Source organism: Mercenaria mercenaria, chromosome 14 (assembly GCF_021730395.1).
Source record: "Mercenaria mercenaria strain notata chromosome 14, MADL_Memer_1, whole genome shotgun sequence".
NCBI classification, from domain to species: Eukaryota; Metazoa; Mollusca; class Bivalvia; order Venerida; family Veneridae; genus Mercenaria; species Mercenaria mercenaria.
In genome coordinates this window covers 3919250-3943015 of record NC_069374.1, presented here as the reverse complement: position 1 = coordinate 3943015, position 23766 = coordinate 3919250, and the positions used below count along the sequence as shown (strand labels likewise).

The following is a 23766-nucleotide window of genomic DNA, read 5'->3' as shown; positions in this document are numbered from 1 at the left end:
CATGACTATCAACAAAGTAGAAGTCATTGCGTATATTTCCAATTTAATCTAATATCTTAAACTGTAAATGATAAAAATAATACAACCACCTGACTGCGTAGACGAAATTGACTAACATATTGAGTGAAACCAAGTACATATTTCTCTGGCAAGCAAGGATTAATACAGAACAGAACATATATTTATTAGTCTTAAGCGATAAATAGCTTACCCATATATGTACATGTACAATTACATACTGAATGGCATAGACAGATCATTAAATATATATAACAAATTAAACAAACAAAACAGAAATGCACCATTTGAACGCGAGAATCCTCAAGATTAATGCCAGTAATATTTGAAAGGATTTTATGCACATTTATCGTGCAACTGATATATTAAGGTTATAATAATTACATGGAGATGCAGACTATTTTCAAGTAATCAGATTATTTTATTATTAAATAGCTTCAGAATGCTAGTAAGTGAAATTACATAGGAATGACATGTTGCCTTTTAGACAAGAATCATCGTGAGGTTTTGTGTAAGTATCAGGTAACTATTCCGTAATAATCATTTGCAGCAGGTACCAGTGTATTCATCATAAGAATAGCTCACATGTTCAAATCCGTCATTTTTCAACCGGAAGGAATATTTCTTCGCTTGAAAGGTGTAAGTGTACGTCAGAGTTCAGGGTTTCATGTCGGACAATATAAAAATGTTTATTATCCGTAACAGGAATGTCCACGATTTATTCGACCGAAAAGTAATGTAAATGTAAATTAGTGAGACTAGTAATTCATTGAAACTTTTGCAAACTTTAGATCATTATGATTACATTTTGACGCAAAAAATATTATTTTAAAATTTAAATTCTGATTTTGTGTGCTGATGGATTGTCTATAAACTTACAAGATATCTTATTTAACATACAAGCAACATTTCCATGAGAAACAATATAACATTTAGATTTTTTTTTCAAAACATAAATCTAGGGCCATAATTTTACAGAGATAAAATTATAATTTGACATTAAACCTGATTACAGATATCTTGAAAAATCAAAAAGATCTGTAGGCCTTTACTCCCATGTGAAGCCGCAGTTCACGAAAAAGAAAATGTCACCGGATTTATTCATTCACAATAAATCATTTACTTTCTGGAATACATATACTATCCACAGGTGGCAGTATCATTGATTGGTCACCCCCTCCCCACCCTAAGACCCCTGATACAACCCTGAAAAAAAATTCTGACATTCTCAGATGTTCCTTAATATCCCCACCCTACAAGACCCCTGATACAATTCTGAAAAAAAAATTTCAACTATCAAAACAGTACTTATTAGAAGGTATGAAGTCTGCTATATGTCCATTTGCCAAACAATGTGGAACATACGATATCGTCGTTTCGGCGATTTAGACGCATTCTGACGGCATATCGCTGTGCCTATCATTCACTTGAATAAAATGGTCTGCAATTCCACAGTTTACCTAATTCAGATCAAATGAATGAATATATTCTAGCAAAATATTTCAATTTCATGGTATTTTGAGTTGTTGGAAGCCATCTTGGATTTGGCAGTACCTGTGTTGTAACACACGATCTGATTGGACGAGCGTTTCAGTTTCAAGATGGCTTCCAACAACTCAAAACAATGTGAAATTGAAATATTTTGCTAGAATATAGTCATTCGTTGGATCTGAATTAGGTAAACTGTGGAATTGCAGACCTTCTTATTTAAGTGAAGGAAAGGCATAACGATATGCCTTCAGAATGCGTCTAAATCGCCGAAACGACGATATCGTATGTTCCACATTGTTTGGCAAATGGACATATAGCAGACTTCATACCTTCTAATAAGTACTGTTTTGATAGTTGAATTTTTTTTTTCAGAATTGTATCAGGGGTCTTGTAGGGTGGGGATATTAAGGAACACCTGAGAATGTCAGAATTTTTTTTCAGGGTTGTATCAGGGGTCTTAGGGTGGGGAGGGGGTGACCAATCAATGATACTGCCACCTGTGATACTATCGTGGAAATAGTCTCTATAGGTTCACCATATAAACAGCTCCTCAAAAGGAATGTTACAGTTTTGGCGCTAGGTGCGGCAAGGAACAGAAGACGTTTATCACTCATCATGCTGGACACGATTGACTCTGCTTCTGCGACCAATGTAGATCATGATCGGCCTGCACATCCGTGCAGTCTGATCATGATCTGCACTGTTCGCCATTCAGTCAGTACCTTTTTGGTAAGCACCCCTTTTAACAGTTAATGGTACTGTCCAAATTGAAAGATGGACAAGTTCATTATAGAAATTTAGCAGGGTAATGGTTACATTCAAGAAGCTTGTCGTGAAACAAACATATAAGACGTCTTAGATAACCCCTGTGATAAGACTGTCACCAAAGTCCACTTGTCCACTTGTCCTAATTTTAGTTAGGAACTTAGGACAAAATGTAGGTCTTGATTTCGTGACCTGACGTCTTTCCACTTGTCCGTTGTAGTAGCAAAATTCATAAAAGTTAAGTACTAATTGCTGTTTTTTCTCGATTGTGCTTATTTGATCACCCTCGCGTGCTAGGAAAAAAAAGTATAAATACTTGGGTCAAGTAGGGTTGTGTCAAGAAGGGAGCTTCGTCATGTATTGAGTAGCCGGCACCATAAAACGTAGTATCTGTACATACTTCCATGTTACGTTTGCTTAAGATATCTTTCAGCAGGCATCATGCACGTCGGTTATTTACACCTTATAAATACTTGCATTTATTATTAAGAGTTTTAACTTGAAACCTATTTAAGCATTTGTATATCGATAACATATACACATATTTAAATAATATTCACCATCATTTACCCATATGGGCAGATCTCCAAAATCATAAGTAGATGCTCCGGCTGCTTCATGTAAACATATGGAGCGCCAAATAGGAATTTTATGGCTTATTGTAATTCGACAGTGGGTACTTGTCATTGGGCAATTTTTACTTGCCATTCGTAAGTGGCAACTTTTCATTCCGATGTGAAAAAGAGGAAAGGTTGTTTTTGTCGCCTGACACATTATCAGCAAATTACAGAGTTTTATAAATATTTTTTCCTTTGGTACAATATTTCACAAGTAGCCTTGTCTTGTTCCCTGGTCGAGCGTATTGGGGATTCTTCCTTTGGCATTTGTAGGTATGATAATTCGGAAGTAGCCGTAATTTGTCCATCTGACGGGCCTTGGCTCAAAGTCTGAGAAGTTGTTAACCCTTCAGCAGATGGCGCTTTATATACAGGTGCATGATTATCTCTTTCTGCCTGGACTGGCTCATTGTCAACATTTTCAGGAGCGTCCTGCTAATATAAATATTATGTAATTGACAAACAGATGATATTGTTTATACTTTTTCAAATACTCTATATTCCTTCAAGTCTAAATGTTGTAAAGAAATATACATATCTTTAAATCTTGTAAATCTTTTAACCTGGTTAGAATAAAAACACGTGTATTATTGCAAGAATTAACATCGAGTATAACAAATAAATAAAGTGTTTATCTTCAAGACAAGCGTCCAACCTCTAACTGTGAATTCATTATGTTACTTGTTGACAATGCAAGCCCGAGTACACTGTCGTACTATCCTGAGGTGGGGATGCCGGGTCGTTGTGGAGAGGTAGTAGTAAGGTACTAGAAAATATCACAAGATAAAAACTCTTTTAATTGCTCCAGAGAAGGGCAGTATATGTGTGGGTGGAGGGGTTAAAATCCAAATATATCAGAAGATGCACAACTTAAAATGCTGAACAACATTCCTGTAAGGTTTCATGACTTTTCAAGATGTTTTAGACCCTTTAAGAATATCTGGACTAAGTCAAGGACCATAAGTATGCTCTGCCTGAATGAAATCCAAACAAAAAACAAAACAAAAAAAGTTTCATCATAGGTCAAATACTTTATAAGATACGTGGAATACAAATGTTTAGGCCCTTTAAGCATATTTTGAAAAAGTCAAGGACCACAACTCTAAAAAACCCCAAAACTTGGGTCAAAAGTAGATCCCAGGGGTACAACTCCACATGCAGAATAACAATCCTGTGATGTTTGATCAACGCACAATCAGACGGACATCTGGATAATTGCAAATTTAGTCCCCAACAAAATTCACATCACCCGCGATACTTTATGTGAGTAAAACGCCTTTTAGTTTTAAGCAGGCTTTTGTACTGACGGTGAATTTTCAGAGTTGTTGCTGTTGGGTAAAACTGGACTTGTACATAATCTCGACAACATTGTTGCTGTTGGGTAAAACTGGACTTGTACAGGACTTGTACATAATCTCGAAAACATTGTTGCTGTTTGGTAAAACTGGACTTGTATATAATCTCGACAACATTGTTGCTGTTGGGTAAAACTGGACTTGTACATAATCTCGACAACATTGTTGCTGTTGGGTAAAACTGGACTTGTATATAATCTCGACAACATTGTTGCTGTTGGGTAAAACTGGACTTGTATATAATCTCGACAACATTGTTGCTGTTGGGTAAAACTGGACTTGTATATAATCTCGAAAACATTGTTGCTGTTTGGTAAAACTGACTTGTATATAATCTCGACAACATTGTTGTTGTTGGGTAAAACTGGACTTGTATATAATCTCGACAACATTGTTGCTGTTGGGTAAAACTGGACTTGTACATAATCTCGACAACATTGTTGCTGTTGGGTAAAACTGGACTTGTACATAATCTCGACAACATTGTTGCTGTTGGGTAAAACTGGACTTGTACATAATCTCGACAACATTGTTGCTGTTGGGTAAAACTGGACTTGTATATAATCTCGAAAACATTGTTGCTGTTTGGTAAAACTGGACTTGTACATAATCTCGACAACATTGTTGTTGTTGGGTAAAACTGACTTGTATATAATCTCGACAACATTGTTGCTGTTTTGTATATAATCTCGAAAACATTGTTGCTGTTGGGTAAAACTGGACTTGTATATAATCTCGACAACATTGTTGCTGTTTGGTAAAACTGGACTTGTATATAATCTCGAAAACATTGTTGCTGTTGGGTAAAACTGGACTTGTGTATAATCTCGACAACATCGTTGCTGTTGGGTAAAACTGGACTTGTATATAATCTCGACAACATTGTTGCATTGTTGCTGTTGGGTAAAACTGGACTTGTATATAATCTCGACAACATTGTTGCTGTTGGGTAAAACTGGACTTGTATATAATCTCGACAACATACTACTCTCTTCCAACCACATATTAGAAATTCATAACTTTGGTCTTCCCTTCATAATGCTAGTCTGAGACAACTCCATGGATATGTTTCTAGTTATCCAACTGATCATGCTTAATTGTACCATTTCTTTCACACAACCAGCTTCTAACAACATACAAAATGAAAGAAACTGTACAAACTTGTCTAGATGGACAACTAGAAAAACTAGGTTTCTTTCGGACTTGCATTATGATTGGAAGACTTAAGTTAGGGACATAAGAGAAGGCATTGTTTAACTGAATATTTTTTAGTAATTTCTAGAACAACTCAAATTCCTTTTTGTAACATAATTCATTTCAGACAGAGAAATCAATGTGATCAAATTTGAACAAAAATACAGTGTACAAGTACTTACATTTAACAAATATTCAACCGCCTTATAATGGTCATTCAGACATGCCCTCATAGCCTTGTATACTTCTTCAGGTTCAAAACCCATCTCAATAATTTGTGCAACTGCTTCTTCCTCCGATTGTTGACTGACCGCAGGAGTTGAGCTCATACTTGACTCAACTGTAGTATCACTATCTGCACCGTTATACCGACCATGCTGCTGCTGTAGAAACCTCTGGCGTTGCTCTTAAAAACAATACATGTTTTGATATAACGTTACCATGGTTACTAATCACTCAAGTTCATAGGTCAGCAGTACGTCTCATTTGCCCGGGACCAAGGTCTAAATACGAAGGTCCGAAAGCAAATAACACGGCCAATATGAAATCACTTGATTAATGGAAATTGTTTTATTCAACTTCATATTTTGCCCACGTCAAGTTAACTAATACACGTTAATGCTGTAACTAATACACGTTCTGACTTGAGAGACCGAAAATGAAAATGTTGACAGACGGATGGACAGCAGACAGACGGACAAACATTGCCATTCCATTATACATCCATTTTTATTTTCAAAACAGGCATGTAACAAATACTATAAATTCATTTATCGCGGGTAACAATAAGGAAACAAATAAAACATGCACAAAAAGAAATACCTAATTTGTACATAGCAGTTATAGAAGTAAGGTAGAAGTAAGATAATTTTTTGCGGTTTCTTTGCTAATTAACATTGAAACTGGAGTCATTATATTAACAAAGGTTCTCTACATCGGCTTTGATGCTATGAATATTTTCTAGTGTTGTTTATAGTCTTATGGATTTAGCTTAGCCTGCGTAATAGATAAGTGTGTGCATTTGAGCCGTGCCATGGGAAAACCAACATAGTGGCTTTGCGACCAGCATGGATCCAGACCAGCCTGCGCATCCGCGCAGTCTGGTCAGGATCCATGCTGTTCGCTAACGGTTTCTCTAATTGTAGTAGGCTTTAAAAGCGAACAGCATGGATCCTGACCAGATTGCGCGGATGCGCAGGCTGGTTTGGATCCATGCTGGTCGCAAACCCACTATGTTGGTTTTCTCATGGCACGGCTAATTTAATTAGTTTACTGACATTACAAAAAACTTATACAAATAATTTATGAACTGTACAATTTTATTTAGAAATTTACAGAAGATCACAATGCACTGTATTTTTAAATTTTAATGTTACATTGTACATTTTAAACGTTGCATTTTCAAATTTGCGGCCACTGTATAAACTGTACCATAAACTATTAAGTGCCAAAAGTAAATCAAACTCTTAACCTCTTTTAGTCTACTGGTGGTATGCCCTTGCGAGCAGTGCAGACAGAGATCAGTCTGCACGTCCGAACATGGTCTTCACTGTTCGCTATTCAGTGAATAAATATTCAGTGAACGTGCCTTCGAATAATAAATGGTATCGACCAAATTGAATGATGGACCAGTCCATTTTAGAAATGTAGCTGGCTAAAGGTTAATACACGCCTAAAGCATCTCGAAATAAACTACATAACGGCCTCCATGGCCGAGTGGTTAAAGTCTCTGACTTAAAATCCCTTTCCCCTAATCTATGCGAGTTTAAGCCTCATTCGGGGCGTTGCTCTTCATGTGAATGAAGCCATCCAGCTAGCTTATGGAAGGTCAGCGATTCTATCAGGGTGCCTAACCTTAATGAAATAAAGCACGGAGGGGCTACAGGGGTCTTCCTCCACCATCAAAGCTGAGAAGTCGTCATATGATCTTTAACTGTGTCTGTGCGATGTTATATAAATTAATATTTTCTAAGAATTCACAACTAGAAAAAGTAAATGCTGATATTGGTTATTTTACCGGAAGTGGTATATATATAAACAAATGTCCCCTTTTCATAAAATATAAACTGACTTTTGGTACGGAAATGAGACCAGTCAAAACATCTGATATCAATTTTCTTTAAAAAACAAAACACGAATATTTTGAATTCAAGACCTGGTAGGATATGCCACTTTGTAAGGGTATCACAAAATATATGTATCTATTTTGTATAATATTCAAACTAATGCAACACTAAATGTAATTAATTGTATTATATAATTATTATCATTAAAAACTCGTAGATTTTATAGTCTGTTTACCATCATGATTTAATTAGAAAATTAGAGTTGCATGCGCCCAGAGCTGTAGGCGGCTTAACCGACTGATTTGAACTAAACAGTGTCTCATGACAGTGAAGCCATGGGGGCGACGCCCCCCCCCCCCCCCCCCCCCCCCGCGAAAAAATGGTTTGGAGAAAATTATATAATATTTCAAGCTTTTCTTGTTGATAATTACCGATTAAAATTTTAAAACTTATGGATGGCAATTGAAGAAACCAATACAAATTTTAAGCCATATATAACCCAATTTTAGACCATGATTTTAAAAGTTAGGAGACAAATGCTGGCACCCACTTTACATTTCGGCAAAGATGGTCATCGGTTTTTACTTAATCATTTTTAACTTTAACTTTAGAACAGAAATTTAAAGATATGTTTTGGTACAAATAAAAGTCAGAAATCTGAGTCTTTGTGTTTCCGTTTTTCAGCAAAGGCCGACTCTGATTTCAACAAAATTTTAAATCGAATCGAAATTTTTATCGAATTTTACTCAATTTTAACAAATTTTAAACAGTATATTAATCTTTAATCTAAATAAAACTAATAGAAAAAGGCCTCAAAATAACTTTATAAAGGACACAAATAAAAACATTGCAAAATAAACATTAAAAGTTAGGCCAGCATTCTTGTGTGTATGTAGTAGGGACCTATGGTGGCATTACAGCGCACGGTCCGGGACACCGGCCATCAGAGGGAAGTCCAGTAGTGATGATGTACACACTGCAAAATTTAGGCGTAAAAACTCTATGGCAATTTTGATAAGATAATAGCAGAAGGTTAAGGAAAAATATATAGAAACAACCGATTTTTTTTTTATAAATTACCTGTAAAATTTCATACAGCGCGATCGTAAATAGCTATTTTGTTTTTATCGTAAATAAATGTAAAACACTACGGGAATAAAATTCAGACTTTCGGCCAGAAGGTATTATAAACAGAATAGAACAATCTTTAATAACTAAAAAACGGCAGCATTTTAAAAACATAGTGTGAACAGTGTTGTCAAACAAATTTCTGGTAAATACCTATATAGCTGTATCGTGCGTGTAAAGTTTGTAGCGGATTCTAATAAGTTTTAAATAAATCTTTGTTCTTAATTTTATTATGTTGTTTAATTAGTGATAAAAAAGCAGAGTACAGACAGTCCACAACCGTGGCAGTTGTATGTTGGATGTTTTGTGTTTAAGTCAGGAAGGGAAACCGCGGGTATCCTTGTGGATGAATTCGTAAATTACTTAGTAATAATTTGCAGTTAACAGTATTAAAACATTTTTGTAACATCTTTTTGAAATTTGAAACTTCGGAAAGTAACACCTAAAACCACCATCAATACCCAGACATGTTCTAAGACTAACAACCGGACTTTGAATTAAGGCTCCTTTTATCAAATATAGTAGGCCTACACTAATTACGATTTGGAACACATACAGTCTAGATCTATGATACTGTAAAGATGTAAAAAAAAAAGAAAAAGAAAACAAGGCAAAATCTAGCTTTGATGTTATTGCTCGTAGAAAACGTTAAATATTCGTTGTGTGCAATATCAATAAGCTTACGCAGCTGTACATTCATGTCTTCGTTCTCCAAAACCTCTACTATGTTTCTAACGCATGATGCATCAACTCTTCAACAACTTTTTTTTATTTCTAGTGAAAACTGGAACACATGTTTTTCACCATCAATGTAACACTTTCTGTTTCTATAATACCTGAGAGATAGAGAAAATAAGTGAACATGCCTATTGAATATAAACTAACTTCTAACAAAATTACCTTCGCGTCTTCGATTGTTCTCTTTTTTAAATTTGTCTTGTAGAACTTTATCATTGATGGAAGCATCAAATTCCTCAACGGTGCCGACTTCTGATACCAACTGACATATTTCCCTTATACCATCAAGCATACACTTTCTGTTTTGTTCTACCAATTCCGAAGATCCGTATATACTTTCTTTGAAATAAAGGCAAAGGTGTCTGTTGACAATACTCCATACATTATTCATTCGAGTGCACTCCTCTAATTCCGCAATCACAGCTTTCAAACACGTTGCGACAGTTATCGCTTCAGTTTTGCACTTAACATCATGGTGAATACAAACACTCTTCAGCATGTATGATGTAAACGACGTAAACGAAAGTATTGAGTCTGAATACAAGTTTTTAATATATTTTAGAAATATGTAGATGACTTTGTGCTCAGGCTTCATAACTGACAGCATGTACTGAACCTCTGCTTCAGTCACAGTTACCTTAAAATCGAACTTATCACTAGTTCCGACAAAAAGCAAAGACTTGCGACTTAAAACAAGCTCAGCAAATGCTGGGCCAGCACAATCCTCTACTTTGAAACAATCATCAATCTTGTGATATCTAATTGCTGGGGATAAATCTACAGTAATTTCTCTGTTTTCTAGTTCAAAGTGTATCAGAACATTAGGTGTGTTGTATTCTGCTCCTTTTAACAGTAAAGAAATGCTGTTTTCTACTGGTAAGCTAATTTCACACCATATGTCGAAAGGTGACCCAACTGAGTACTTTAAACGCGACATTTTCCTTTCAGTACGAAATTCTTTCACTTTCTCCTTCAGAACGGAAATGAAAACATGTCCAAATCTCTCCTTGCCTAAATCTGGAAAATTTACGCGTTGAAAACATTGCAGATGGCCGTTTTTACAAAGCGCGTTCCATCTAGACTTTAACCTGTCGTCTGCAATCGCAACCCTCACTAAGTTTTGCTGTAAGTTACTTTCACTTTTATCTACTGATACTGAATTTGGTTTTGATAAGTCTTCAATTACAGCTAAAAAATCAAACTCATCAGGTTGTATTATTTTAGTGCCCTCTGCATAACTTCCAACCTGAATCAACTCCGATACCTTAAATAATGGGTTTAGTTTTTCTACCTCATCTAGCCAAGTCTTTAAATGGACTTCAACTGCATTATGAATCTGGTTTGCTCTCTCACATTTTGTTCCTGTCTGAATTGATGTGACTACACCGTCTATTAATTGAGAGAGTTTCGTGTCATCTTCTTCGTTTTCCATCATGTTCTGAGGATATAGAAGCATTTATTGTTGGGTTTAACGTCGCACCGACACAATTATAGGTCATATGGCCAAAGGTTCCCCATCGTGCATTATTTCTCAACGAGCGGGTACCTGGCTAGAACCATGGACCTTCCGTAAGCCGGATGGATAGCTTCCTCACATGAAGAATTCAACGCCCCGAGTGAGGCTCGGACCCATATCGGCGAAGGGCAACTAATTTGAAGTCAGCGACCTTAACCATCCGGCCACGGAGGACCCTTAGAAGCATTTATTAAATTATAATTGTTGGTAAATAAAATAGGTTGCAAACAATAAAGATACTACATTTTACTTTTATAGCAGATAAACTACATTGCCTTATCTATTTTCAGACGCGTTAATATCATATTAAATACAGAAGACCTCTGATAAATTTGCTGTAATTCTAAGTTACCCAAAAATAAATCATAACCAGTCTTATAAGCTTAAAATTCTAAAAATGTCTATAGTCTTTACTATTTTTCTTATGGGCAATATCTCCACTGAAAGACCTAAATAGTGGAGGACATTTTCCGATGAAATTGTCAACGCTGCCGATTTGGGTTGTTTCAAATATGAAATGAATAAAAGATAAAACTTATATGATTATATCAAAAGGAGATTCAATTCCTAATTGATTTATGTAAAAAATGTCGAATAATTTCCAAAATTACGAATTACGAAACCTATGTACGTAATGTACACGATTAAGGTACTTCCGCCATCTTGAATTTAGAGTGACCTTCATTTGCGGTGTGAAAATATAGTGCACAAAAGCTTTCAAATGCAGCTATTCCATAGCACAAAAACAGCTCTGTTTGCAAGACCTGAACTAAAAGTAGCTGTATAAAAAGTAATACTGAAATTTGGAAATAAACAAAGCAGATATTTTACCTGTATTTTTCCAAATTTTTGGTTAGATTTATAAATCCTTTCCAAATACTTTATTAAAAATCCATGAATGGCAAAAGTTAGTTCAAAGTTTCAGTTAATGCATAGGAGAATTGTCGTACTGAATAGAACTAAATTAATTACAAAATCTGTTTTCAAATCTGACCACTTCATGTATTAAAACGAAAATACATTTGTACATGTTGCTATTTTCAGCATACATAAAAGTAGTGCAATGTGCCGACAGTGATTTTTGGTTGCGGGTTTATCCCGCTACCAAAGTTAAAGTGTATTTCTGACAGTCATAGCATCTTTATTTGATTCCAAATCACATCCAAAGGATGTTCATGTGCTACACAAAATAGTCCCATTCATGAACAATGCGGATGAATTATCAATGAACAAGAAGTTCTTATTCAACCTGTATCCACTCGCACTGACCATTTAGATTATATAAGATCTATCAATGATAAGGTATTCCAGCCCATGGGTACATCACAAGATGGGTCAGGCAGAGTTCATCTTAGATATGAGGCACATTAAATTTGTATTTGTTTCTCATTCATGTATATTCATAGACTAGCATTTAAACAGAAAATAACTATACCAAAAACCCGCAACCATCAGCCATTTCAAGGCTTTGATTGGCTGCGGGTTTATCCCGCTGTATTTTTGACAGTCATAGCATCTTTGTTTGATTCCAAATCACATCCGAAGATGTTCATGTGCTACACAAAATAGTCCCATTCATGAACAATGCGGATGAATTATCAATGAACAAGCAGTTCTTATTCAACCTGTATCCATTCACACTGACCATTTAGATTATATAAGATCTATCAATGATAAGGTATTCCAGCCCATGGTTACATCACAAGCTGGGTAGGGCAGAGTTCATCTTAGATATAAGGCACATTAAATTTGTATTTGTTTCTCATTCATGTATATTCATAGACTGGCATTTAAACAGAAAAGAAATCCACCAAAAACCCGCAACCATCAGACATTTCAAGGCTTTGATTCTATGTATGGTGTACCAAACTGCCTAAAATTGTAAAGACAAGTCTCAGACTTAATGTGAACAAGATTTGGCAACTATCCAAAATTCGTTTCAAGGATTGTGCAAGTATAAGAAAGGTTTAATTTATTATACTGTAATTTATGTACTTACGCGCAGCTAGTCTCACGGAAAATTTGGTGGAAATGGAATTTTCGGCACTTTCTGCAGTAACTACCGAAATTACTTAACGTAACTTTCTCACACATACGTGTTGTATATTTATAAATTATATAAACAATCGAAATATTTGCTTTATTACGATAACATGGATATGTGCAAATATTTTTAGACAATCTTGAAACATTGGGCTATAGTATTTCCGCATACTGGTCCGGGACAAGTTAGATGTGTATAGTGATTTCTTATTTAAATGTTTCATGCGTCGTAAACTAAGCAATTTTGATCTATCGATTTTTATACAATATGAGAATTTATGCAGGATGTTTTTAAAAACACAGCGAGAATAAATCGCAGAAAAAATGTACAGCCAAGTATGTTAGGCGGTAATACAATTTGTATACAATTGTAGATAACTACGAACCAAACAAAATGCAATCGGCCGAACTTTTCGCGCGAAAACCTGATGATAAAAATCAGAAATATCTCAAAAGTGACTTTTTTTTTGTATCTTGGTTCTTCGTTAAAGACTTGATATTTTTCACACTTTCATAGATTTAAACTGATAAAAATATGTATTGCAATTCCGGCATAGAAATGGACACTGACTTTACATTACTGCGGTGTTGACAGCGGAAGCAGCGGTCCAGTACTAAGACTGTCTACGAAACCAAGGATAACGAGTTCTTCATCTGAAAATTACGAACATTGGGATCAGTGTTCAGTATACACATGAAAATAATAGATTTGCTATTTGCCGAGTGCACACTTGTTTTCTATCGTCGTTAATATAAAGTAGACTTTGAAATATTCGTACACATGCATAATCTCATAAACACTTTTTTTTAATGTATGCTCTGTGAAATTAACAAATAACTGGCTCAACTGAGACACCATACTTTAAAGTAAATTCAGTTTATTCACCACGAGGTTCAAAATGCACGGAGTCTCGTGATAGTACATGCCTTTAATTTCACATGATTGAAGTCACTGGCACCAGAACAGAAAGAAAATGCCTCTGTACATGTTATACCCTACCCCTAGGTATTCTATAAGAACCATGGTCGTGAACGGGAAAGTGCACTACTTAGTAACCCATTTGAATCGTACATTTCTCGCTTAAAGCGTGCAGTTCGATGAATCGGTACCCAACATATTGAACAAGCGGTAATTCATCTTACATCGTGCCAGTCACTTTGCCTCAATATTTCATGTTGCAGTGACACTCCATATAGTTCGTGTTTTCGTACACGTTAAGAAAAAACTTGTGTGAACTTCCCTAATGAACAACCGGTCTAGAGGTCACAACAGTGTGCACATGGTAGGCCACATGTAAACAAACAAAAACAGAATGCAAAATATTCAAAGTTTTACAATAAAACTCGAAATGATGAATGAAATTCGTCTTATATGATAATATGTGATTTTGAAGTTGAAGTCATGCATTTGTAAACATCTGTATTGTTTATTTAATTCTTATTGCACTTTTATGCTGCATATACAGCTATCAGTGTAGTTAAACAACGACTGACATAGATTTTCACATCAGCCAATCAGAATGGTTTGTAATCTAGACCGGAACTTCACTAGGGGAGTTCAACGAAGTTTTTCGTGTAACGTTGAAAAAATATAAACTACGCGTTGTTTCTCCCAAGTACGGAATATTGAAAAAAAGATGACCGGTACACAATGAAAGATAAATTATCTCTTGTTCGATATCAATAGTATACATTTACCGAACTGCGCGTTTAATAGGTATGAAATGTGCAACTGAAATGGGTCAGTATATTTTCCCGTTCATGACCATAGTTCTTATAGAATACCTAGGGGAAAGGTATAACTGAAACAAGTAAGCACTTTTCCTTTTTCAGAAATGTCCCTCAGGTGAACTTTGACATTATTTACTAAGAGAAATCAGTTTTGTGTCATCTTGAAATGCATTGTTCGGCTGAAACGTATGGTTCCCGGAAAAGTTCTAAAATGGTTTATTTTTGGGTTTTTTGTTTTATTTATCAATTCAACACTATGCGCAATATTTCCAGTTTTTGAAAATGATTAAAATTGAACTTTATTTTCGAAAAAGTTCCGATCTTTCATTAATATTTTGACAGCGGATGCTTACAAATTTTAAGTGAAACGGCTTTCTTGTCCAAGAGAGGTGTGTAAAGCGAAAAACTATCATTACACATTGCGTTTATTCTTTAAATGTAAAGGATCGGTAACAGATTAAGGAGATCGGACAGTGCAAAACTATATATTAAATGGATATCTCTAACCATGAATAAGGAGACATACATATTTCAGTAAGGAAATCTGAGGTAAAAGAACAATCATATATTTAATTCCTTGAAATAAACATGGCGGCGAAATATTTTAGAAAAACTGTGCACGTGTTTTGCGCATTAGAATGTTTAACGACATTTTATTGAAAAAGTAACCCTCGTGTGCACTACTTTGGCATTTCTCTGATTTGAAAATAGATATTTCATAGCAATTTAGGTTGCATACGATACCATAATTTTGCACCAAAAATGTTCACTCATTTTCTTCCAAAGCACTGTGGAGATAGGGTTCAATGTAGCTTTCATGCTCGCAAGTTTACCTACAGATATATCTTTTCAATTTTTATCATATATTTTTTTAGTGTCCTTGCATTTCGAAAGCTGTTTCGAGGATTCTGATTTTTTTCACATGAATTTCTAATTTCAATTTGCGGAAGTACCTTAACGTTTACCGCGTCTACACGGCAATATGCGCAAGCGATAAAACCAATAACGTTACATGACTGTGTACTTTGATTCATCCTCCATTATTTCAGGTACGGTTAGATTGCCCGTCACAAATATAAAACAATCTGACCCTCGAATTATTTTGACTAATAGCAGATGGTGTACTTTGTCCTTTAAATACTGGTAAACAACATACATTTTAACAAAAAGTATTGGATTTAAAACACTATCAACATATAAGATAAACGGCATAACACATTAGCATAAAATTGGTATGTACAAAAAGAAAATACTCACAATATGGTATACCTGATATACATAATAACATCTGTTTTATTCCGCTCAAATACTGGTGCGTAATTGAATAAATCCGATTTATATTATAAGCGCAGCGTGTAAGAATTCATTTTTTTATACGAATGTAACCTATTTCAAACAGGTAACAGCGAGAGAGCGTATCAAGCAAACAACACGCTCACTTACACACACCGTATTACCGGCGCCAGTGCTCCCTTACACACACCGTATTACCGGCGCCAGTGATGACAGATCACTTCCTGAATTTTACAGACAGTGAATACGTAGGTTAGTTATTTGATTGTGATAATGGTTATTAAACCAAGGGCATTTTTGTATTCATGAACTAGAGATGGTACCTATATAATTCAAATTCATCTTTTATTATATTAAAGATTTTTTTCAGAGTGAAATGATAGCTAAGTGCACCAATTTAATAAATATAGTTTAGGGTTTCCTCTTCTCCATGTAAACAGAGAAATATTTGAAAAATGACTCTCTCAAAATATCTGAAGCAAAATGGACAACTCTTGTATTTACCGTTTTTCAATGATTTTAGGATTTCCCCAATTATAGTCTATATGAAAAGTTTCCACAGCTAAATAAATTCATAGAGTATAGTGTAAATTTAGTCTACTTTCAACACTTTGAAAGAGTCTATAGTGAACTTCCTTTTGTCTTTTAATAAAGACACATTCCAAGATAATACAAGAGTCTAAAACTTATGAAAAAATAAATCTGAGTGAAAGAGCTCTTTATTATAAGTTTACCAAAACCATACCAAAAAATTACCTGAAAGAAGTTATTAAAGATTCTATAATGTAAACAAACCCCTACACCATTTTACCATCAGTATTTTCCACTCATGAATGCTCTTAATTCAGGTGAAAATTGTTGATATATATTGTAAATGAGAGGTCCAAACAAAACTCTTTCTCAAGTTGTTTAAACAGTTTAAGTTGTAAATAAATGTTGATAATTGCAGTTATCTGCCTACTTTGTTTACAACAATAAAGTAGTACCTTTAACAAAAAAAGAAAAATAATAATTTCCATATGCTTTTTTCATGAAACAGTGATCGTGATAATTCAATTTTATTTGATGACAATGACATTTTGGGTTTCATTATTTGCAGCAAAGTACTCTTAAACAGTTACAGAAATGCTTCAAAATGACTAAAGCATAAGAAACACTTTCAAAATGATTTATTGAAGTAAGCAGTCTAGCTACTTTGTTACACAAACGTGATACCAGTTTAACTTTATTTGTTATTTCTCATTGTTGGATATATACATTTTACATTCTAATATATAAATTATGTGTAAAAATGTATCATCATTGAGAACAATAAATAACTTCGACTACTGGTCCAGTGCCTAAATTCGGACAGTGCGTAAAAAATCGCACACCGTTAAAAAGCGCTTTAAGATCGTGATTTTTTCTGGAATGATCAGGATGGACGCAAACGAACGCTTTGGTGACAAATTTTCACAACAGTGTATATAAATGTAAGTATTTACAAAGAAAATTACCCTCAAACATCCGCACTGCTAAAAGTAAACATTGTGCGTCACGGGGGATGACGTCATACAGCGCGCGCCAGTAATTTGAGGTGCGACGAGGTACTGGTTTAATAAGAAAAAATATTCTGCCTGTTGCAGCCGACTCTTTTAATCAAATTAACCTAAACAGATGTGAAGACGCATGTTTTATAATTTTGTCCTACCATTGTTTTCTATTAATAAAAAACAATCATTTTTTGTTCTATAAAAATTGTTTTGATAGGTTAAATAATACCAACATTTTGCATACAAGGGAGGCAACTAATAAGACAAAGACAAAATCGGCCAATTTTTCTTCTAGTTGTTCCCCTTCTGATCCATGATAGTGTGGTATGGCATACAGTTATAAAACAAGCTATGCAAAAGATGCTTTGGACCTTGCAGTAGGGGCAGTCCGTAGAAAATCCATGTCAGTTAGACAGGCTGCAGTGGAGTACGGGGTTCCACGCTCAACCTTGCATGATCATGTGAGGCAGGTAAATGATAAGCCAGTAGGGACGAGAGGAAGGCGTAGAGAGCTCAGTGATGAAGAAGAAAGTGCCTTAACTGGCTACCTTGTGTACATGGCTAATCAAGGAGTTCCGGCATCACGTAAAATTGTTCGGATGAAGATCGTCGACATTTTAATGAATTCTGGTGAACAATAAAATAGAAATCTATATAAAAATAATGAATGTTTGAAACGAATTCAGTTTCTAATAGATAAGGTTCATAAAAATTAATATTATGATAATGAAATAACAATATAATCTGAAAATTTGACCCCTTGGAAGCATCGAGAACAATTCAAATAGTGATAATTGCAGACTCGGTTTGATTAAATCTGTTCATGAGCAGGTAATGGAAAATGCAGCACTGCCCATGTACCCTAGTAGCGCCGGCTTAATTAGTATTCGATCTTCAAATGTAAATGAGTTGAAATCAATGATCCCGAAGGACCAGAAAATATAACAACAGTGAGAAGAAGTAAGGGCGACCTTTTACTGTGCCACACAACACAACATAATAATAAAAATATGTATACATGTATTTTAATATATACTAAGTCTAATGTGTTTTATCTCGATTGTGATGAACGCTTCAAGCTCATTTGATACTACCTCAAGTCCGCTTCCGAAAAAAACAGAACTCGTGTCTAAAGAGAAGTCATTGTCGTGAGCCCAGTTGGGCTCGAACCTTTGACACCTGGATTGAGCGGCCCACACTTTATCTACTGGACCACCAGTTGTGATGAAATATAATAATTAATACAAATGTAAACGTTGAAATAGAAAATAATTACAGTAATTTTAATGATCATGTACTAAAAATAATGTCCATTTAGCGAAAGAATTATACAATAACAGGATCTGCGCACAGAGTGAATATTTCATCCGGGCCTAGTGATAAGTGGTTCCGGAGCTTTTTAAGCCGGCACAAGCTCAGCGACAGATTGACGGAAAACATGGAGCAGCAAGGGCATCAATGTCAACTGAGACTGTTATTGCTGAATTCTTTGATTTCTTCGAAAAGACCTTGGAAGAATATGGCATAAAAGGTAAACCCGAGCAGGTAGTGAATGCGAATAATGTAATTGTTTTGCGGAAAGCTAGAACTGAAACATTTCAAATGATCAATTGCATACCGTTGGTAATCTTAAGTCAAAAAGTGCTTAAGATACTATTTAATAAAATCATCTTAATGCTATATTTATGTTACTGTATCATTCATTGCAACTTACCTGTTTTTTGTTGTTGTTGTTTTTATTTATTTATTTATAAAAAAAACCCAGCTCTGTATAAAATACCGCTATAATAACCATTAACCACTCGATCACGGAGGCATGCCAATGCGACAAATAAATTCGCCGTTTTGGCGTATTCCAAGTGGTATGTTTTAGTGGGAAATGTATCGTTCTGTCGTGCTCTTACACCAGGGCGCCAATATGCCTTACTTTTCGTATTGGTGCCCTGGTGTGAGAGTGTTACACAACATGTCAAAATTTCCGCATCAACACGCTTCCAGAGAGGTGAAATCGACTACTCTATTTGTCGTTCTGGTGTAGAGATACTCGACAATGTCGAAATGGCAGAAAAACGCATCAAATCAACTCTGATATTTTACTCTGTCTTTAGATATTCAATTGCGACGAGACGGGATGGACAGGTAAAGAAAAGTGCTCAACTAAGTTTATCGCACCGGTGGAGGGCCACGTATTTAAACGGCGGATAACATCAGGGGGGCATGTAACAGCACAGATATGTGTTTGCGCCAGTGGAAGATTCCTGCCTTCCCTCGTAATTTTTCAAGTACGTCAGTATGTCAGTTTCCCATTCGCACGTGGTCAAATACATTTGTAAATTTATATAACGTTCGCGGTGCATATCACTAAAGAAGAGAATAATATAACTTTTTTTTCAGGGAAGTATACCACACAGGAGAATCGAGGGTGTTCCAGAGTCATGGTTGTTTGCGGCTAGTGACACGGGTTTTATTAACACTGATATCTTTTATCAGTGGCTGGTAAAGTGCTTTATTCCAAACTGTGGAAAAGCAAGGCCTGTGTTGTTGGTCATGGGCAACCATGACAGTCATGTCTTCATCAACACAGTCAAGGCAGCTATCGAAAACGACATTGTACTATTGGGGTTTCCTGGGCACACAACGCACATACTCCAACCACTAGATGTAAAGGTATGGTTTCAAATGTTTAACGATAATTCATATACAATGTAATCATACTAGTACTGAAAAAAAGATTAAAACGTGAAAAATAACATACCCAAGTATGAATGTTTGTTTGTTTTGGGTTTAACGCCGTTTTTCAACAGTATTTCAGTCATATAACGGCGGGCAGGTAACCTAACCAGTGTTCCTGGATTCTGTACCAGTACAAACCTGTTCTCCGCAAGTAACTGATTTCAGACACAATGTCGTTTATCAAATAGTTACGGAGAACATGCGCCCCGCCCGGGGATCGAACTCGCGACCCCGCGATCCGTAGACCAAGTATGAATTAGCCGCGCTTCTGGAGAACCAACATAATGGCTTTGCGACCAGCATGTGGATACAGACCAGCCTGCGCATCAGCACAGTCTGGTCAGAATCCATGCTGTTCGCTTTCTAAGCCTACTGCAATTATAGAAACTATTAGCGAACTGTATGTAACCTGACCAGACTGAGTGGATGAGCAGGCTGGTCTGAATCCATGCTGGTCGCAAACGCACTATGTAGGTTTTCCCATGGCGCGGCTCAAATATATTTTATCTATATATAGATTTTTGGTCCGTTGAAGTCGAGATTTAATGCAATATGCAATAATCTTGGGCACACGAGTACAGCGGTGACAATCGGGAAGTCAAGATTCCCAGCCATTCTTCGGCATGCCATTGACCTAACCACCCCTGCTTCCATACAGCGTGCATTTGAAGTCACCGGGCTCTGTCCAGTCAACAGGATGGCCATTGATAGGTCGCAACTTATCCAGTCAACTTTCTTGTCACAGGAAGTAAACAATGGTATAAAGAAACATTTCATTTTCTTTGTAATCTATTTTAAATATATTTATGTCTGCTATGTCTGAAATTTGTATATCAACCATGATAAACGTTAGAATTTAGAAATGTACAAAACTACACATCTTGAATATTAATTCGAAATGATGACAAGAAAAGGTTTCATCATGGTTGTAATCAAGTCATTCGCACATTATACTTACAAGTGAATTAAATGATTTTTGTAATATTTCAGAAAAAGAGACAGCAGCCCCTGAGACCTGTGGTAATTTTACAGTAAACCCTTTGGTTGTAAAAGGCATTGTTCTGGAGAGTTTGGGGAAAATTCTGTTGCCCCCGCCGGTGAAACCGTTAGACGAAAAGAAAAAGTCTAAAAAGGGTCGAGCCTGGTCGTGTTCTCAGCACTACAGAAATGCTAAATGAACTGAAGGTATGATACAACATTTTGAACGCCGTGCGAGATTCTCCTTTCTTTATTTTTATGCCTTCCTTGTTAAAGCCATTTCGTGATGTTGTACATTCCAATACCAGAATTAACGTCTACACAATTATTTTCTGATTTTTGACCGTGATGTCATTTGCCTTTCTTGTTGACTTTCAATTTAGATTATGTTTTCAGGAACGTGAAAAACAAGAGGAGGAGAAAAAAGTCGCCATTGAACGTCGGAAGAAGGAGGTAGAAGAAAGGAAAGTAAAGAAGGCAGCAGAGATAGAAGAACGGCGAATTAGAAGAGACATGGAGAAGGCCGAGAAAGCGGAGAAAAGAAAGGAGGATGAAGAAAAAGAGGCCAGAAAAAGACTGAGAGATGAGAAGAGACAAGAGAAAGCTAGGGAGAAGGCGTCTGGGAAACCAGACATGGCTGCTATTATGGCATCGTCTTTTGTGTGTGATATATGTGGAGAGTGTGGGCTTGTGGATGATGAAGATAATGGAATAGCTGGATATATGGTTGTGATGGGTGTGATAGGTGGTATCATGATTGTTGTTTAAGTATAAGCGAGTTATGGTATGTGAGAACTAGTCTGAATGAAGAGTCTGAATGGTTTTGTAAACTCTGTAAGCCTGCAGTATATGAAGATTAGTGAATGTAAATGGAGACAGTGACTGATCATTAACACATATTTTATGATGAATTAAATTACTGTGATAAAAATCTTAGGCTTTAACACCCTGGCAGAAATGTTTTATAAACTACATGGTTTTCAAAAATCCTGAAATAACATGAGTGTTACGTTATTTCTGTGTTTTTGTTGTTAATTTGTTAACCACCTTCCAGGGCCTCAATATGTGGTTGAACTTGTTTTATCTTGATCGACGGGCCAGGTCACATGCATCGGCCGGTAGAAAAAAGTTCCGAATAAAATGTTTGTCAACAAAAGAACGTGCACAGTAACTGAACATCGTTAGCATGAAAATATTTTAACACTCTAGACTGAGATCTACTAAGTTCGTTCGATAAAAAAAAAATTGTGACGTTTTTCCATGACCGCACGCGATCGGCACAAGCCGGGGATTGTGCGACATTATTGTGGTCCTGATAGTTGTGTCAAAAAGTAGAGAATCATATCAAAAGCAACATAATCTGTGAGTAGGTAAGAGTAGTTGTAAACATTTATTTTAGCTCACATAGAATTTAATGCGTATTACATTGTTATATTTTGCAGTTATACATCAAATTAGAAAGTAGTCAGTATGATCACGTGATTAAAAGGTAATTAAACTTAAATCGAGTGGAGATGTGTTTATTTATTTACAGGGCCAAATTTGACTGCTTTGCTTCAAACAAAGTCGTATTCCTTATTATTTCTGGGCGCGTTGATTCATTGTATTTCATAGGCAAACACTGTCAGAATATTTAAGCACTCTGAAGGTCTAATTTTACAGTGTTTACTGGCCCACTTCGGGTGATTTTTTTATGATAAAATCAGCAATATACGATGTTGTTGTTTTACACAGAGATTTATAAAGAACCTAAAATAATACATTCGAAATTTTATGCACGTGTGGTTACCAAATGCAAAGTTATCGTAAAAAATCAGCAAAAGTGTCCGGATTTAGGCCCTGGACCAGTATACGATCAGAACTTAAGGTAGTTCTGCACGTTCAATAAACCGGAAGTGATGGCGTAACGTCATTTATCCAGAAAACGTAGAATAAGGCCTGGATTCGGCGTACGGAAATGAAAATGATTTTAAGAATTAATTGAAATCTATGAGTAAGTTTATTACAATGGCACTGTTGCTATATTTCTAAAGTCAAAATATGATATTAAAACATATGACACGTTAAAATAATCAAAATAATGATTGAAATTAGTGTGAAATGTCCGGTGCACTTTAATCATGGTCAAATATCTCAAAAATAAGCACACGGACCTATACATTTTATTTCACCAAATTATAGGTCATGTGATTATTTACAACTGTAAGAAGTTTCACCAAAATCTACATTGTAGGAAAAAGTCTATTCGCGAAAATGTTATGAAAGTAATGATTTTCCCATAGACTCCCATTATGAAATATTGCGTGAGGTCCAAATTTTTCAAATCAGTCTAGCAAAAAATCAAGCACACGACCCTATCTTTTTTATTTGCTGAATGTTGTAGGTATATTCTGACGTTTTGAAAAATCAGAGTTTAATCAAATTCTACATTGTAGAAAAATTTCCGATCCAAACGTGCAGAACTACCTTAATAACGTTTCTTAATTTCGTAAAATGTCTTTAAAGGAATTTATGCATTATTTTCCTTTATCTTCATGCATTGCTAAACTTTCTATCTTGGCCTCACTG

General features: G+C 35.6%; 2 protein-coding genes across 4 annotated transcripts; one reads left to right on the top strand and one right to left on the bottom strand.

The window, feature by feature from the left end:
* Positions 1-31: 31 nt before the first annotated feature.
* On the bottom strand, positions 32-16202 carry LOC123526334 (uncharacterized). Of its 3 annotated transcripts, none has more exons than XM_053522856.1 (4): positions 15932-16202; positions 9535-10810; positions 5623-5846; positions 32-3326 (listed from the first exon to the last, which is right to left on the bottom strand). In XM_053522856.1, the coding sequence occupies exons 2-4, from the start codon at positions 10805-10807 to the stop codon at positions 3069-3071; spliced, it is 1755 nt and encodes a 584-aa protein (XP_053378831.1). In that variant the 5' UTR covers positions 10808-10810; positions 15932-16202; the 3' UTR covers positions 32-3068. The 3 variants fall into 3 exon arrangements, with proteins under 3 accessions (XP_053378831.1, XP_045161380.1, XP_053378832.1); XM_045305445.2 differs by having other exon boundaries at positions 15920-16199; XM_053522857.1 differs by having other exon boundaries at positions 32-3323; positions 15920-16191.
* A 4541-nt stretch (positions 16203-20743) lies between these two features.
* LOC128548334 (uncharacterized) lies at positions 20744-22761 on the top strand. The gene has a single exon (XM_053522855.1). It carries the CDS (start codon positions 21547-21549, stop codon positions 21964-21966), a length of 420 nt encoding a protein of 139 aa, XP_053378830.1. The 5' UTR covers positions 20744-21546; the 3' UTR covers positions 21967-22761.
* The last annotated feature ends 1005 nt before the right edge of the window (positions 22762-23766 follow it).

Bases quoted from the DNA above. Each gene is read 5' to 3' on its own strand.
- LOC128548334 (XM_053522855.1), top strand. From the start codon at position 21,547: ATGTCATTTGCCTTTCTTGTTGACTTTCAATTTAGATTATGTTTTCAG.
- LOC123526334 (XM_053522856.1), bottom strand. From the start codon at position 10,807: ATGATGGAAAACGAAGAAGATGACACGAAACTCTCTCAATTAATAGAC. The intron at 5,847-9,534 runs GTAATTTTGTTA...ATTGTTTTTAAG, and splicing joins GAACAATCGAAGACGCGAAG to AGCAACGCCAGAGGTTTCTA. The intron at 3,327-5,622 runs GTAAGTACTTGT...TATTTATATTAG, and splicing joins CGGTTGAATATTTGTTAAAT to CAGGACGCTCCTGAAAATGT.